At 40.6% G+C, this 15,114-nt stretch overlaps 1 protein-coding gene and 1 long non-coding RNA gene across 3 annotated transcripts in view; both read right to left on the reverse strand.

Moving 5' to 3' along the window:
- LOC148124938 (uncharacterized) overlaps window positions 1-15,114 on the reverse strand; it is a 147,577-nt gene that overhangs the window by 26,029 nt on the left and 106,434 nt on the right. The window lies entirely within an intron of this gene.
- On the reverse strand, window positions 3,014-11,809 carry LOC113448209 (uncharacterized). Of its 2 annotated transcripts, none has more exons than XR_015744828.1 (7): window positions 11,673-11,809; window positions 8,233-8,265; window positions 7,275-7,334; window positions 5,857-5,886; window positions 4,456-4,635; window positions 4,065-4,106; window positions 3,014-3,195 (listed from the first exon to the last, which is right to left on the reverse strand). XR_015744828.1 is itself a non-coding variant. In XM_087939989.1 (7 exons), exons 1-6 carry the CDS (start codon window positions 11,745-11,747, stop codon window positions 4,074-4,076), a joined length of 399 nt encoding a protein of 132 aa, XP_087796115.1. In that variant the 5' UTR covers window positions 11,748-11,807; the 3' UTR covers window positions 3,014-3,195; window positions 4,065-4,073. The 2 variants fall into 2 exon arrangements, 1 of the variants encoding a protein (XP_087796115.1); XM_087939989.1 differs by having other exon boundaries at window positions 4,468-4,635; window positions 11,673-11,807.

The following is a 15,114-nucleotide window of genomic DNA, read 5'->3' on the forward strand; positions in this document are numbered from 1 at the left end:
AAAATGTCTAATTGGAGTTTTTATCCATTTTACAATCTTTCTTGCCACACTTGTTCAATGAATTATTGCAGTAGTAAAGTTAGTAACATGGCTGTTAAATAAATATGGTTTTCCCTGTTGACTTTGCTTGTCAGAAAGTGTCAAAAGAGGATCACGTGACCCCGGGGACACTGCCTTCACCGTAACTATGAAACACTTGCCAAGTGCTCAAATTTTGAACACTGACCATGGAGATGCTGCAATGGTCCTAAGTGTGAAAAAACGGTCATAAGTCACTTTTTTTCTTTTTTTTTAAATAAAGTTTTATTTGGGTTTTCACACACAAAATACAAGTAAAACATCTTTTTTGAAAATAGCATGGTCCCAGGTTGAACTTCCTTATACAGACACAAAACTCAATTTCATGCTCCTTTTTGTATTCTATTCCATATCTTATACTATTTTACATTTTCTATATAGTTTTTCCCCTCTTTTAATTTTCTCAATTTTATTTTGATTATCTCATCTCAATTCAAATCATTAGATTTATACTTTTGTCTGTTCTGTTTCAATTTCATATTATCTTTTCTCATTAAACAAATTTTCCCCTGTAGTTACTAATTGGAGTATGACACCTTTATATCTTTTAATTGCATCCATTCAACTCTTATTTAAACTTCAATATATACCTTAAGTATATGACCTTCAATATAATACATAATACATAACTTCCAATCGAATTCTGCTTGGCACATTCTTATAATACACACTATATTCTTTAAAAAAAAAAGAAAGATTGTAAATATATGTAATTATAAACTCTCATTCCATTCCAGTTCAGTTCTATCATTAATAATCATTAAAACCATAACATCTTTAACACTTCTTTTCAATTAAATATCATACTTCCTTAAAAACACATATAATCTCCATAATTAATTTTTCCCTTATTTCTCTTCACATATGTTTTATAAATCATTAAATATTCATTTTGTTACATTTATTTATTGTCAAGCATTCCACTGAATTACGATAGCTATTTTATCAGACATTTTAATCATACATTGTTTCATATTTTCTAAAATTATTTCTGCTTCTAATATAACCATACTATTTTATGTACCTTTGCAGAATCCCTTTTTCCATTAAGTTTTCACCCATTATCTCTAAATAGGCCCTGTTTCTTCAGATTTTGCTTCTGTCCTTTATAACTTCTTTTCCTTTCTTTCTTCCCTCTCATCTTCTCCCTCCCCTTTTTACCCCCTTGTCTCTCTAGTTCTAATTTTCTCTTCCGCATTTCCCTCTTCTGTTGCTTTCTGATTTTATACTTATTTTTCACTCTATTTTGGGGGGGAGTTGTTTTTCCCAATCTTAAACTTTCCATTCTCTTTCTCCCCCCCTTTTTTCCCACCCATCTAAGATTACTTGTTCATTAAAGATGGCTTCTTCTTTGTCGCAATCTTCTTGTTCTGCAGGCATTTCTTGTTGTTTCTCATAATTCCAAATCTCCATTTCTAAAAACTGAAATACGATGCCAAAAGAACCTCTCCCTTCTTGTGCATCTTCTTTGTACTTTTTAAGTTCCATTTTCAATTCTTCTAAAAGTGGAGCCATTTTAAAAAGTTTTAAACAACCACCTGATTGATTTTAGTCATTCAAAACAATAACCAAGAGTCCAGAAATCATCAAGCAATCCAGATAGTCCCAAGTTATATCTTCTTATTTCTTTTTCGACTTTCTCTTCCTGGGGTTTTTGTTGCAATATTTCAGTTAGAATGTATCTTTTGGAAATCTTGTTGAGATTTTGCTGTAAGTTCTTTTTTAATTCCTGGCAGTCTCCTCCCTTCCAGATCCTGCCCTTTTATTCTTCCTCTCTCCTTTCCTGTTTTCAAAAGCTTTTAATTATCCAGAAATCTTTATTATCCCTTTGACTTTTTATTTTCAGCATTAAATGCCTATTGATGTCAAAGTGGATTTTTTTCCAATTTCTTGCTTAAGTCTCTTAGCTGTCAGTATAGGAAAAGGAGAAAACCAAATCTTTTCCCTTTTCTCTCTCCTTTGCAGCTTAAAAATCTTCTTAGGGAACAATGTTATTGTTTTTTAACAGTTTCAATTCCAGGGTACCTTATTTGTTGCATTTGCTGTTTGACCCGGTCAACCAAAACTTTCTCTTATCTTCCTCCTGCACATTCTTTTCTGGTCGAGCTCTTCTTTGTGGTGGCCATTTCTGACCAACCGCCTTCGGGAAAGGGAGTAATGGCCAGCTGGGGAGGAGAGATGCGGCTCTCCTCAACCCTGCTGGCAGTCTCCCCTTTCTTCACCACCTCTACAGGGTGGCTTAGCCTCAAAACCAGCCGGCTCCGGGTGCTCCAGCGGCGAGCACGGATCGAAGCCTCGCAGAGATGAGGTTTCGGTCTGTCGCTGAAGAAGCTCAAACCGGAAGTCCCCAAGTCACTTTTTTTTCAAGGCCATCGTAACTTCACTACACGAATGGCTGTAAATCGAGGACTACCTGTGTCCTCCTGGAAGTGGCAACAGCATGGCTGTTGCACTCTGGTGAGAAACAGTGAGAGTTTAATCTGACTGCCAGGGAAGGTGGCACTGTACTCTTTCTATGGCCCAAGGCTGATGCTAGGCTTACAAGGCAGAGGAGGCTGATGGTCATGCAGATATTTGTGGCGATTGAGACTCTCTCATTTATAGGCCTTGAAATCAGCGGTGGGATTCTACTGGTTGAGTCCAGCTCTATAGAACCGGTAGCTCCGAAGAGCAGCTGACACCAAACCGGTTTGCTGTGACAATATCCTGGTCTTCTGTTTGGCCCACCCGGGCTCTAGGCTGTGTTTATTCCCTGCTTTTTCCTCCTCAGCTGCTTTGTCCGGCACAGCTGAGTGCCACTCATTAGTAGGAGAAGGTGAATGCTTCTTGGAGCTGGTAATTTGTTAAACAGTGCGCATGCACGCGCAGCTCACCGAATCGGTTGTTATGCCGGTAGGATCCCACCCCTGCTTGAAATCATAAAAGGACAAGAATGGATGATACACTTACTTTATTGTCATTGAAAGCTCCCTAAACCCAGTAGACAGAAATAAAGTCACTAGTCCCACCACCAGCCCTGCTTTTTGGTACAATTCATCCAGTGAATGATCGCTTCTAATTAGGAGGAAAGGAGGAACTTGGTCAACAGCTTGGCCTTCCTTGCGACATTGGCAGCACCTGGACGAACAGAAAGGATCAGATGACCGAGAGCGCAACCAACACAGTGGAGCCAGTGGTGGGCTCCTGCCGGTTCAGAACAGGTCAGGCGAACCAGTAATTCCGACAATTAGCTGGCCCCACCCACCCACCCACCCACCCTATCCTGGCCTTTATTTCCTGCTTTCTAGCTCATCTCAATCATGTAGCACAACTGATTCCCCCTCCCCTTGCTGTTCTACTTACCTTGCTGACTTGGAAGGTAAGCAGCTGAGCTTCTAAATGCTCCATTTTCAGTGCTGTGTGCAAGTGCCTTCGGCACACTCATGTGCAAAACAAGCCGGTTGTTAAACTGGTTGCAGCCCACCACTGAGTGGAGCAAATTCGGTCCATGTCTAGCTCGTGATTCCAAAGAGCTGAAGGCCCTTTTCCATGAGCTCACAATTCCCCAGCTAAAAAGGTTCTTCTTGCATTTTGAAACATTTTCGTGGCAAGAAGGCATGGGTAACTCAGCCCATGGGTATCCCCTGCTTCTGCAAAACCCCAGAATACCCACCCCAGGTACCAAAGGAATGCGGTGGCTGGCTTGCCATTAAAATGTGAGTTCATTAAGTTTCAGTGCTAGGTGAGTGTTAACGTTCAGTGGGACATTAGCAAGAAAGAACAATGGAGAAGGGTGGCCTGTAGGTTTCTTCACATTTCTATCTAATTTTTGCCTGGTTTAGGGGGCAGTGTCGTATGCCAGTGATTAACCAAGATGGCTTATGCCTTGAAAATTGTTGCTACCCTGGAAATTGGAGATTGCAGTTCAATCTTAACCTTCAGTAAGAAAAGACAGAAATTCCTTGGACATGAATGTTTAGGAACTGATATTGTATTAGAAAACTTACCAGTAGTGCTTACTCTTGGTCATCCTGTTGCATTGGTTCATCCTAGAAAAATAGAGGCGTTAGTCCATCCTGATATTTATCTATGATCAGACAAACCTGACTTTCAATAACTGCATAGTAGCAGTTCAGTCATCCTTGCTAGACAAGCTGAGAATTATAATGCCTGCAAGGGAGGGGAATACAATAAGTTGCATCTGCAGCTTGCTGCCCAACTGGGTTTGCTCAAATATACTTAACCAGGTTAATTAAAAACAAAGCTGCTGCATTTACAGCATAAGCTACATTGGGGAGTTTGTTTTAAACATTGGTTCTGGGTTGTTTGTGGCACAGCAGAGGATCAAAGCTAGAAGATATGGGAATGATAGATAGATGGGTCTTTTGGGGATTTAACCCCTTTTCTTACCTCAACATCTTTTCCTTGTCCTTTTCCTTGTCCTTTTCCTTTTCCTTTCCCCTTTCCTTTTCCTTTTCCTCTTCCCTTTCCTTTTCCTTTTCCTTTCCCCTTTCCTTTTCCTCTTCCTTTTCCTGCTTCCTGCTCATTTTCAGCTTCACCTTGATCCATTTGTTCAGGCTAAAAAACAAACAGGCAAGAGTATCCATTTGCAACGAGAGTTGGACTTGTCTGAAATGAAAAGATAATCATCTTTTCCCCCAGGCAAACAGCCAAGTCGAGCCTTGCAAGCATACATCGAGGATTGCATTCGAAAGAGAAATGAGTAGTCGGGGCCCAAGGCAACAAAGCAGAACCACTTTATTTATATTTGCAGGTCATTAAAAATAAATAGAATCAATATCACTGCTCTCTAATCAGAGGGTTTGATCACTTTCCCCTCAATAGTAAAACTTACCAAATAAAGCAAGTCAATTTGGAGAGCTCTGGGAACTATCTCCAAGATTCTTCAGGGGTGGCATTGGGATCCAATTATGCGCTTCTGTTTTATAGTCTTGTGAACCTTCTCCAACTTAATGTCTATGGAGATTCTCAATCATCAAGGTGATAGTTGTGCCAAAGGTGCTTTTTCAAAAGGCAGCTAAACTTTATTGCAACTTTTCCCCTTTCAAAAACATTTCACTTCTCATCCAAGAACTGAAGAACCAGGAGAGTCCTGTTTCCTTTTGAAAAAGCACTTCTGGGACTTATCCAACATATCATTTTTCAGTTGTGATAAACTACAAGTCCCATTAACTTCCACAGTGAACTCAGCTCATCAACACACTGGTAGATAAGCAGACTGGGAGGGGCTAGTTTTCACTATCTAATAACGACTCTATAAATAAGCCTCACCAGGTGGAGTTTGGGAGACTTGTATTCCTAGTACAGTTGGAAGGCATCAAGTAGGAGAACGATGGCTGAATGGGTAAGAACCTCAGAGTTGTGCCATCTTTCTCCTCTGTCCTGGTTGAGAAGTTTGTCTCATTTTACCCAATGACAGGGCTAAACCAGAGGTGGTACTTGGCAAGTTCTGACCAGTTCTGGAGAACCGGTAGTGGAAATTTTGAGTAGTTCGGAGAACCGGCAAATATCACCTCTGACTGGCCCTGCCCCCATCTATTCTCTACCTCCCATTGAGTCCCAGCTGATCAGTTGGGTCTTCTTTGGTTGCCCAGCACAGGAGAACGGAGTTGGAAAGCAGGGTAGTGGGGTGGGTAGGGAATGGAGATTTTACAGTATCCTTCCCTTGCCACGCCCACAAAGCCACGCCCACAGAACCAGTAGTAAAATTTTTTGAATCCCACCACTGGGCTAAACATGTTTATCATTTGCCAATGTAACATCCTTCAGCATACTTACAGCCTCTCTTTTCACCATAAGTACATGTCTCTAAATAAAAATAACAATAAAAGAACAGTTAATAAATTCTGGTTTTTCTCTAGTAATCCTAGAAACAGAAGTTTTGCTGCCGGTTGCTGGGAGTTCATTTTTTTTAAGGCCTTCTGGGAAAATTGCCTTCTTTCCCCCTACTGTCTTGGTACAAAGGAAATTGGTTTCTTTGTCCAAATTCCTTCAAAGGAAAAGAGATTTCTGGAGAAATTCTCATGAATTGAGTAAGGTCTTGAATTTCCTGTAGATCAAGGCAACCTTAAGACTTGTGGACTTTAACTCCCAGAATTCCTCAGCCAGCTGTGCTGAGCAATTCTGGAAGTTGAAGTCCACAAGTCCTAAAGTTGCCAAGTTTGGAGAGTCCTGCTTTAGATGAATGGTGTTCTGACCTGGGCTTTGTCAAACGTAATAAAACACAAACTGAATTTAAAAGTAAAACCTATTTTAATGTGACGGGAATTACTTGCATTTCGAGCCAAAACTCATCACACACAGTTCCTCCAGATAAAAGCACGCTTTTCAGTGCTGTAGAATGCTGCCAAAAAACCCGGAAGTCCAATTAAGGCTAACGTAAGCCAACCCAAAAACCCAGAGAAAAGCTGACCAGAGTACAGAGCTTCATGAAGAAATGACTGAACTGCTTTGCTTCCTGCAAAGCTTCTTGTCATTGAGGACTGACTTTTATCCCTTATGGGAGGCACAATCACCTCCCAGCCTTACTCCTGAGTCGCCCCTTTTGTTTCAGCTGCTCTCGCCTTCTAGCAGCTCTGCGCATAAAGGCACTGAGAACAGGCTCCCCTGGGTCCTCTGCCTCACTGCTGCCAGACTCTGAAGGCTCTGAAGACAGCACCCCACCCTCAGATGATCCTGGCCCCATCCCTGCATTGGATGCAGGACCCTCGTCCAAGTCCTCGCCAAACTCCCTGACTGGTCCCCTTTCTTCCTCACTGTCTGATACCTCTGTCATCTGCACCGGCTGCCGGCGAACCACAATAAATGGTCATGAAGTGATGGTTGTTAACCTCCTGCCTTTTATTATACAATCATCTTTGTGGGGGGCGTCCCTGACTTCTCATTATATTCCAGACTTTTTCAGTTGTTTTTCTAGACTAGGAAGGAAGGAGCAGCAGGAAGGCATTGATAAAGTGTTGCAGAAGGCAATAAACACTTTGACCAGTCATCCTGAGCTTCCCACCATTCTTTGTTCCATCCTAAGTATTGAGGGAAGTGGATGGGTTGCCTTGCAGAATAGACCAAAGGATAAATACTAGTCTTGTAGCATCTGTCTGCAAGTTGTAGGCCCAGAAACCACCTTAGAGTAAAACGCCTTGGTTTGTGCTCAATTATACAACTTAAAGAGATATTAGTGTAACATTTTTGACACTTACCAGAAGGTTATTTGGTGCTGGCACAGGTTTTACATGAGAAGCAGCAACCTCTTGGAGTTCCTGTTAAAAAGGGGAAGCGGGAATCAAGTACAAGTGAGAAACTACAAGTCCCAGCAGCCTCCACAGTGAACTCAGCCCATCCAATATATTTGGAGGAGAATGATTTATCTTATTGGTATCATTATTATGATTCTTATTACTCTGTTGCTTTGCGTGTACATTGAGAGCTTCTGGACTGGAAACAAATTCCATGTGTGTCTAATCACACTTGGCCAAATAAAATATTATTCTATTCTGTTCTGTTCTAAATTCTATTCTACTGTAAATTCTATTCTATTCTATTCTATTCTATTCTATTCTATTCTATTCTATTCTATTCTATTCTATTCTATTCTATTCTATTCTATTCTGCATTCTATTCTCTTTTCTCTTTTTTCCTCGTTTTTCCTTTTCTATTCTCTTTTCCACTTTTTATTTTCTATTCTATTCTATTCTGCATTCTATTCTGCATTCTATTCTCTTTTCTCTTTTTTCCCCGTTTTTTCTTTTCTATTCTCTTTTCCACTTTTTATTTTCTATTCTATTCTATTCTGCATTCTATTCTATTTTGAATTCTATTCTCTTTTCTCTTTTTTATTTTATTTTCTATTCTGCATTTTATTCTACTTACTATTTTATTTTATATTCCGTTCTATTCTATTCTATTCTATTCTATTCTATTCTATTCTATTCTATTCTATTGTCTAATGGCTTCAAATAATCCACGCCAGGTTGAATTTTGGAGACTTGTATTCCCAACAGAGAATGAAGTAGGGAAAGGATGGCTTAGTGGATAAGAACCTCAAAGGCTTGTCATCATTCTCCTCCCTCATGACTGAGATGCTTGTGTCCCTTTACCTAATGATAGAGCTACCCTTGTATGTCAATTGCCAGTGTAGCATCTTTCCAACATACTCACAGATTTTTTTTCCTCCAGGAGTTCATGTTTTCCCTAAAGAACGAATAATACAAACAAGAGTTAATGCATTCTGTTTTCCCCTACTAATCAAAGAAACACCGAACAGTTTTGTTGTTGGTTGTTGGGAGTTAAATAGGCTGTCAACTCACTAAGCTTTCCTGCCCTGCTCCCGAGTTGCCATAAGGTGCGGCGGATGGGAAATTGTACCTCGCAGCTGCACCAAGGAATTCACACCCCAGTCAAAACAAAACATCCCCTAGCTGCCTGAAGTCCAGGCAATCTCCACAGAGATTGGTCGAATGGAGTGACTTCTACAACCCGCGAAATTGCTTCGTTGGGGAATGTGACTGCTGACACACCTTGTGGGAGAGGGGGCAACAGGGTCAGAGGCAAGGCATGAACTGGGTAAAACCAGAGCTGGCTTTGCTGAATTGGTGCCGACATGGCACTCCTAATAAATGCATGGATTTTTCTTACTAAATGGGTCGAGGCTCCTGGTTTTATTAGGGCATTGGCCGGAATCCTGACGTAGGCTTTGCAAATGCCCTGCAGAAAGTTTTACGCTTCCCTCTATCACTTTGGAAGAAAGATGTTTTCTTTTTCCAAATCCTTTCAAAGGGAAAGAGATTGCTGGAGAAATTCTCCTCACTGGAGTGAAATCTTGAATTTACTTTAGAGCAGGGGTGTCAAACTCAAGGACCAAGGGCTGGATCTGGCCCAAGGGGTGCTTAGTTCTGGCCTGCAGGGCTGCCCTGGAAACAGCAAAGGACTGGCTGTGGTGCCTCTGCCAGTGAAAACACAGTTTGGGAGGGCCACGGGCAGCTCTGTTTTCACTAGCAGAGGGTTTCAGGAGGCCATTGCAGCTGAAAACGGAACTCATGAGGGCCATGGGTGGCCCTCCCAACCTCTGTTTTCACTGGCAGAGGGTTGTAGGAGGATGTCACAGCAGAAAACGGAGCTTGGGAGCCTGTTTTCAAGGGCAGAATATTCGGGCCACCACAGGCACCCCTGACACAACTGATGTCGAGCTGGCCATGCCCCCCAGGCCATGGCCCCCCATCCCCCACCAAGGTCAAACACAACCTGATGCCAGCCTGAATGAAATTCAGTAGCTTCTGACCAGTTCTGGAGAACCGGTAGCGGAAATGTTGAGTAGTTCAGAGAACTGGCAAATACCACCTCTGACTGGCCCCACCCCCATCTCTTCTCCACCTCCTGAATCCCAGCTGATTGGCTGGGTCTTCTTTGGTTGCCCTGCACAGGAGAACAGAGCTGGAAAGCAGGCTAGTGGGGTGGGGAGGGAATGGGGATTTTGCAGTATCCTTCCTCTGGAATGGGGTGGGGATGAAGATTTTACAGTATCCTTCCCCTGCCATCAACCCATGCCCACCAAGCCATGTCCACCAAGCCACGCCCACCAAGCCACACCCACCAAGCCATGCCCACAGAACTGGTATTAAAAACATTTGAATCCCACCACTGAAGGGAGTCTATAGTGGATATGGGCAAGACAACCTTTTTATCATTTAGCAAATTCCTAGGAGAGCTCATTGAAGAAAGTGAAGTAATAGTGATTATGAGGATTTACCTATCTATCTATCATCTATCTATCATCTATCTGTCATCTATCAATCATCCATCTGTCATCTATCATCTCTCTGCTATCTATGTATGTATCATCTATCTATCTATCTATCTATCTATCTATCTATCTATCTATCTATCTATCTCATTTATCATTCTCTCTCTTTATCTCTCTCTCATCTACATCTAAAGTAAAATCAATGCATACACACGCTCTCTCTCCTAAACCTTATTTTTCCACATGATAATGTACAATAGCTATTCAGCTGATATATATGTAAATATAGAAAAAATAGGGAGGGAGGGAGGGAGGGAGGGAGGGAGGGAAGAAGGAAGGGAGGAAGGAAGGAAGGAAGGAAGGCCTAACCATGATTTGGGGTCCTTATGAACAAATTGTATTTTGTTATCTGTGTACTAATTTATCACCCGGCATATTGGTGGATATTGCTGTGTCTGGTTATTTATTTATTTTTTTAATATTAGATTAGAATTGGGGACTTGGTTCTGCCATATATGGATAGATAATCATCATCACTATGTTTCAGACTTTGTCATAATTACATTAAAAAGGGACACTAGCAAAACTGTGGCTCTGCAAATATGAATCTGATGGATCTCTATGGATGGAAGATATGGCATGCGAATGTTGGAAATGCGGAGTGCTTACCAGCGCTCTGCCCTGGACCACCTGAAAGAAAAATGATCATGATAATTAACAAAACAATGAAGAGGAGAAAGACAAACAGAAAGGGAAGGAGAAATGTAAAACAAAATAAGACTATGGTATTCATTTTCATATTTAAACATACACATTTATTTTCAGTGCTGAAAAAGAGATCTTAACCAACCAATTGTTGATTCATCAAATAAAAATTCAAAACGGTTGTAATAAAAACAAAAAAAGGGTACTTTGAACAACTGTGTATTTTTGCAATTCAAACGTGAGCCCCTTTTTATTCTAAGAGATGCCCAAATGGAGATATTAGCAATTTTGCTAAGCATTACAGTTCCTTGGTATCTAAGGTGTAACTTTACACTTCCCCTGGAAAGACTGTCCTGGGGTGTTTAGACACAAATCTGACATTTCTCCATTTTTATCTCCTCCACTCTTGCAGATAATTGCAGATATAAGCAATGTGCAAATATAGTGGGGAAATGTGGCAATTACATTGGTACTGAAATGATGACAAGATCTCCTCCAAAGAATGAGAGGAAAGCAGGATGAAACAATAAGGACAGATGACTTCAGAGTTACTTGCAGGGTTGGGGCTGCTAGTGGTGCTCACTGGTCCGGGCGAACCAGATGTTAATTTTACATCTGGTTCACCGATCCGGTAGTTGCCCACCCTGCCCCACCCACCCCAGGAGTCTCCACGCAGCCCCGTTTTGGATCCCAGGTAAGTGCAGGGCCTGCGCAGAGGCTCAGGGAAGGTGAAATATGGGCCTCCTGGAGACTCCAGAAGTCTGGAAATGGGGCCGTTTCCAGCCTTCAGAGAGCCTCCAGAGACCAGGGGGGAGGGAAACGGGCCTTCTGGAGGCTCAAGGAAAGCATTTGGAGCACAGGGAGGGTGAAAAATGGGCCTCCTGCAAGTTCAGCAAGGCTAGAAACACGTCTGTTTCTGGCCTCCCCAAGAGCCTCCAGAGCCTGGGGAGGCCATTTTCGCCCTTCCGGAAGCTCGAGGAAAGCCTCCACAGCCCAGGGAGGATGAAAACTCACACACACCCCAGGGTGGTGCAGGAGGCCAACTAAGCCGCAGCCACCATGGTCATGCCCATCCAGCTATAGGGCAGAGAACCGGTTACTAAATTTTTTGAAGCCCACCCCGATTACTTGTGTAAGTAACTATGTCCAACACCCTAAACAGATCCCCTCTTACCAGAAGTTGTCCAAAGGCCAACACAAAAAAACAAGCAAGAAATGGACGGAACATCTTTCCTCTCTTCTGTTCTTTGCTCTTCCAAATGGTGAGTTCTCCTGACGACGCTGGTTTTGTAAGTTATTTATACTTCTCCTGGTATGCTTCAATGAGTCCAAAGCAATGGCCCTATTGTCAAAGGAGGAAGTGGTTGAATAAAAGACATTTTGATAAGTAAAGGTCATCAGATATAGTTATCCTCACCATCATGACAGTTCAGGTCACCACTAGATAAGGGAGCCTTTGAACAATCAAGAAAATTTCTAGACTTCCAAAATTTACACATTGAAAATTACATTGTAGCGTGGAATCTGGAAGGTGCGACACCTGCTAATAATAATGACATGGGTGCTTTGGGTCTTGATGAGTTTGGATCAGCTAATGTCAGAAAGAGATGGTAAGGCAGGTTGGCTACTATAATTACACCTTGTCAGTTCCGAGTTAGTAAATTTGAAAGAGGTGCCACAATATCTGAAATCTGTCCTTTTTCTTAATTCAGTTTTTTTGCTACATCTATGTGCAAGTTTTGCTATTTTTTTTTTTTTCATATTCTGGTTTGGTGTCCATTTGGAAACTATATACCCTCTGTTGGCAAAGAGTAAAGCAGCTGTAAACACATCATGGGACTCTCATCCTTATCCTAAGTCACTCATCCTTATCTTGATGATGTTGTCAGTATTAGATATTTTTTGTGTTCTTAACATTTTATCAACCCAATCAATTAAGGCCACCACAATGATTTCCATCAAAAGGACTTTTGCTACTCTTGGAAGTGTCTCAGGAAGGATTATCGTCTTGTTTGCAAAAGTGACCCAGCCTCTGATAAAGAACTATAAAACGGCACCTAATGGAAAGAGCAACATCTTACATAAAGCTATTTGGAAAAGATCAATGAATCAAAACAATCAGGTTTTCGACACAAGGAACAAAGCACAAATTGGGAGCTGTGAAAGTCTTCACCTTTTGGAAGAAATATTCCTCAAGGGGAGCCTAGAGTGGATTAGTTGTTGACCCCATAGGGAACAGCATGATTTAGGAACAGCACAATTAAGGAAATAAGGGTGTGATGATCCAGGCACCTGTCTATATTAGCAAATTAATAATCTGAAAATTAATATTGTTTTTCATGTTTTAAGATCCTCCAATCTAGCAAAAAATAATAATAATAATTGTACAAACAAAACTTTCTAGCACATTGGGCTTTGCTGATGGTAACACATACGTGAAGCTCAGGCTGCAGCCTGCATTCTTGGAGTTTTCCTAAGCAGGTTTGTGGATAGCAGAGATTTCATTATCATACTAGGCAACAGAAGTTCCAAGATTCTGGAGAAATAGCTCATCAATTGGCATAGGTTGCATGTCCTTCTAGTTTGCCTATTTTCTACATTCTGATACTTTTCTTCACACCTTCTCACGTTTATATTAGCTTCTCTGAGAAAGTCCTCTTCCCTTGATTGCTAATGATCCTGACCGCCATTCCATAACAAGGAAGTATCAGCATCTGGAATTTATATTGTTGTGCGTCAATTTTCTATGGAAGGACATTGATGACAACTTTCTTTTATGCTGTTGTTTATCTCCCTGGTTTCTAAAGTGCAGAATTGTGAAGTCCCTTTTAACAACGGAACAGGATAGGTAGTGGTTTAAGTTGCTGGATGCTATCATATGATAAAAGAGCATATGAAAGTCCCAGAAAATACTTAAAAAGGACCAAGATGAAGCAGAATGAACAAGATTATTTCCTGTAATAAAATTGTGTACTAAAATAATGTTACTCATAAATGTCAACTTGCAAAAATATGCTTATTAATAATTCCTTAATGGCCTAGTGGTTAAGATTCTGGGTTCATTGACAGAAAGATTCTGCCCCCGGCTCCTGCCAACCAATTGAATTGGAGTGGAATGTTGTTTTAATTATACACATTTATATATTTTTTTCTTTTTTTAAGAATACAGTGTGTATTTTAAGAATGTACCAAGCAGAATCCGAATGGAAGCTATGTATTATATTGAATGTTACAACTTTAGGGAAAAAATATAAAGGCGTCATACTCCAATCAGTAACTACAGGAGAAATTTTGTTTAATGAGAAAAGATAATAGATAATTGAAACAGGACAGACAAAAAATATAAATACAATGATTTGAATTGAGATGAGATAATTAAAATAAAATTGAGACAATTAAAAGAGGGGAGAAGCTATGCAGAAAATGTAAAATAATAATAAGATATGGAATAGAATATAAAAATGAGCATGAACCTGAATTTGTGTCTATATGAAGAAATGTAGCCCGGGATTATGCTGCTTTCAAAAAAGATGTTTTATTTATATTTGTGAAAACTCAAATAAAATTTACAAAAAAAAAAAAAAAGAATGAGGTGAGGTCCATGGTAGACAGTTTGAAGTTAAAGCTGTGAGCGGTAGAGGCTGTAACTTCCCTGCTTTTTCAGAGAGTAAAAGGAAACGAATGGAAAAGTACTTTCAGTCCTGTAAGATACTGTTCATGTAACTTGACAACCAAGATGGAAGTAGTACTTCTGGTTGTGTGTTTTGTCTGGATTACCTCTTGGGATCACCAATAATAGACTGACACATTTTGGAAAATGGCAATGGCAAATAACTTCCATATACTTGCTGAGAAAACTATAAATTTTCTCAGTCTGGGTGAACTATCTTAGAGCACTCAATAATAGGAGATAGAGCAATAGGGTTGGAAGATGATGAAACATTTATAAGAAGAAAAGCAGTTTCAAAGAAGGTCAAGAACCAACAAAGGAGAATATTTGCAGCTCAGGGTTGAAATGGGTGTGTGTGTGTGTGCTTGGTGCTCTTGGAGCTTGCTTATTTTCTTACAAATGGATGCCAGATAGATAGATAGACAGACAGATGCCATTACCCTAATTAAGTAATATCATCAGTTCTAGTAAGGAGTGCTGTTTGCTGTCATTTTATATTTTGGTGACTTACCTGTCTGTGTGGGTAAGGATGGTCTTAGAAATTCTTTGGTTGGGCTGTTTACTGAAGGCTTTTGGGCAACCATCAATAGACACGTAGGCATTAGCAATGTTTATAGACTACGCAAAAGAGACAATCAAGCAGCCCAAAAGAGAGCAAAAAGACTCCAGCCACCTCTCCACCAGGAATCAGCAACCTAATCAGTTAATCCATGGTTAACATCAGACCAACAGTCAAGTAAACAACACCCCATCAAGAAACTGCCAAAGAGTCACCAGTAAACATAAAACCCATAATGTCGGGCTACTATGTGTCTTAAAAACCCCAAATACGTTGAATTTGGTCATGAAATGCCTGTTGGTGATCAATGTAACTATTCTTTATCATTTTCTACAGAGAACTTTGAGAGGATATTTTCTCCTGATT

This window comes from Pseudonaja textilis, chromosome 10 (genome assembly GCF_049901715.1).
Source record: "Pseudonaja textilis isolate UNSWEBS1 chromosome 10, rPseTex1.2, whole genome shotgun sequence".
In the NCBI taxonomy this organism is placed as follows: domain Eukaryota; kingdom Metazoa; phylum Chordata; class Lepidosauria; order Squamata; family Elapidae; genus Pseudonaja; species Pseudonaja textilis.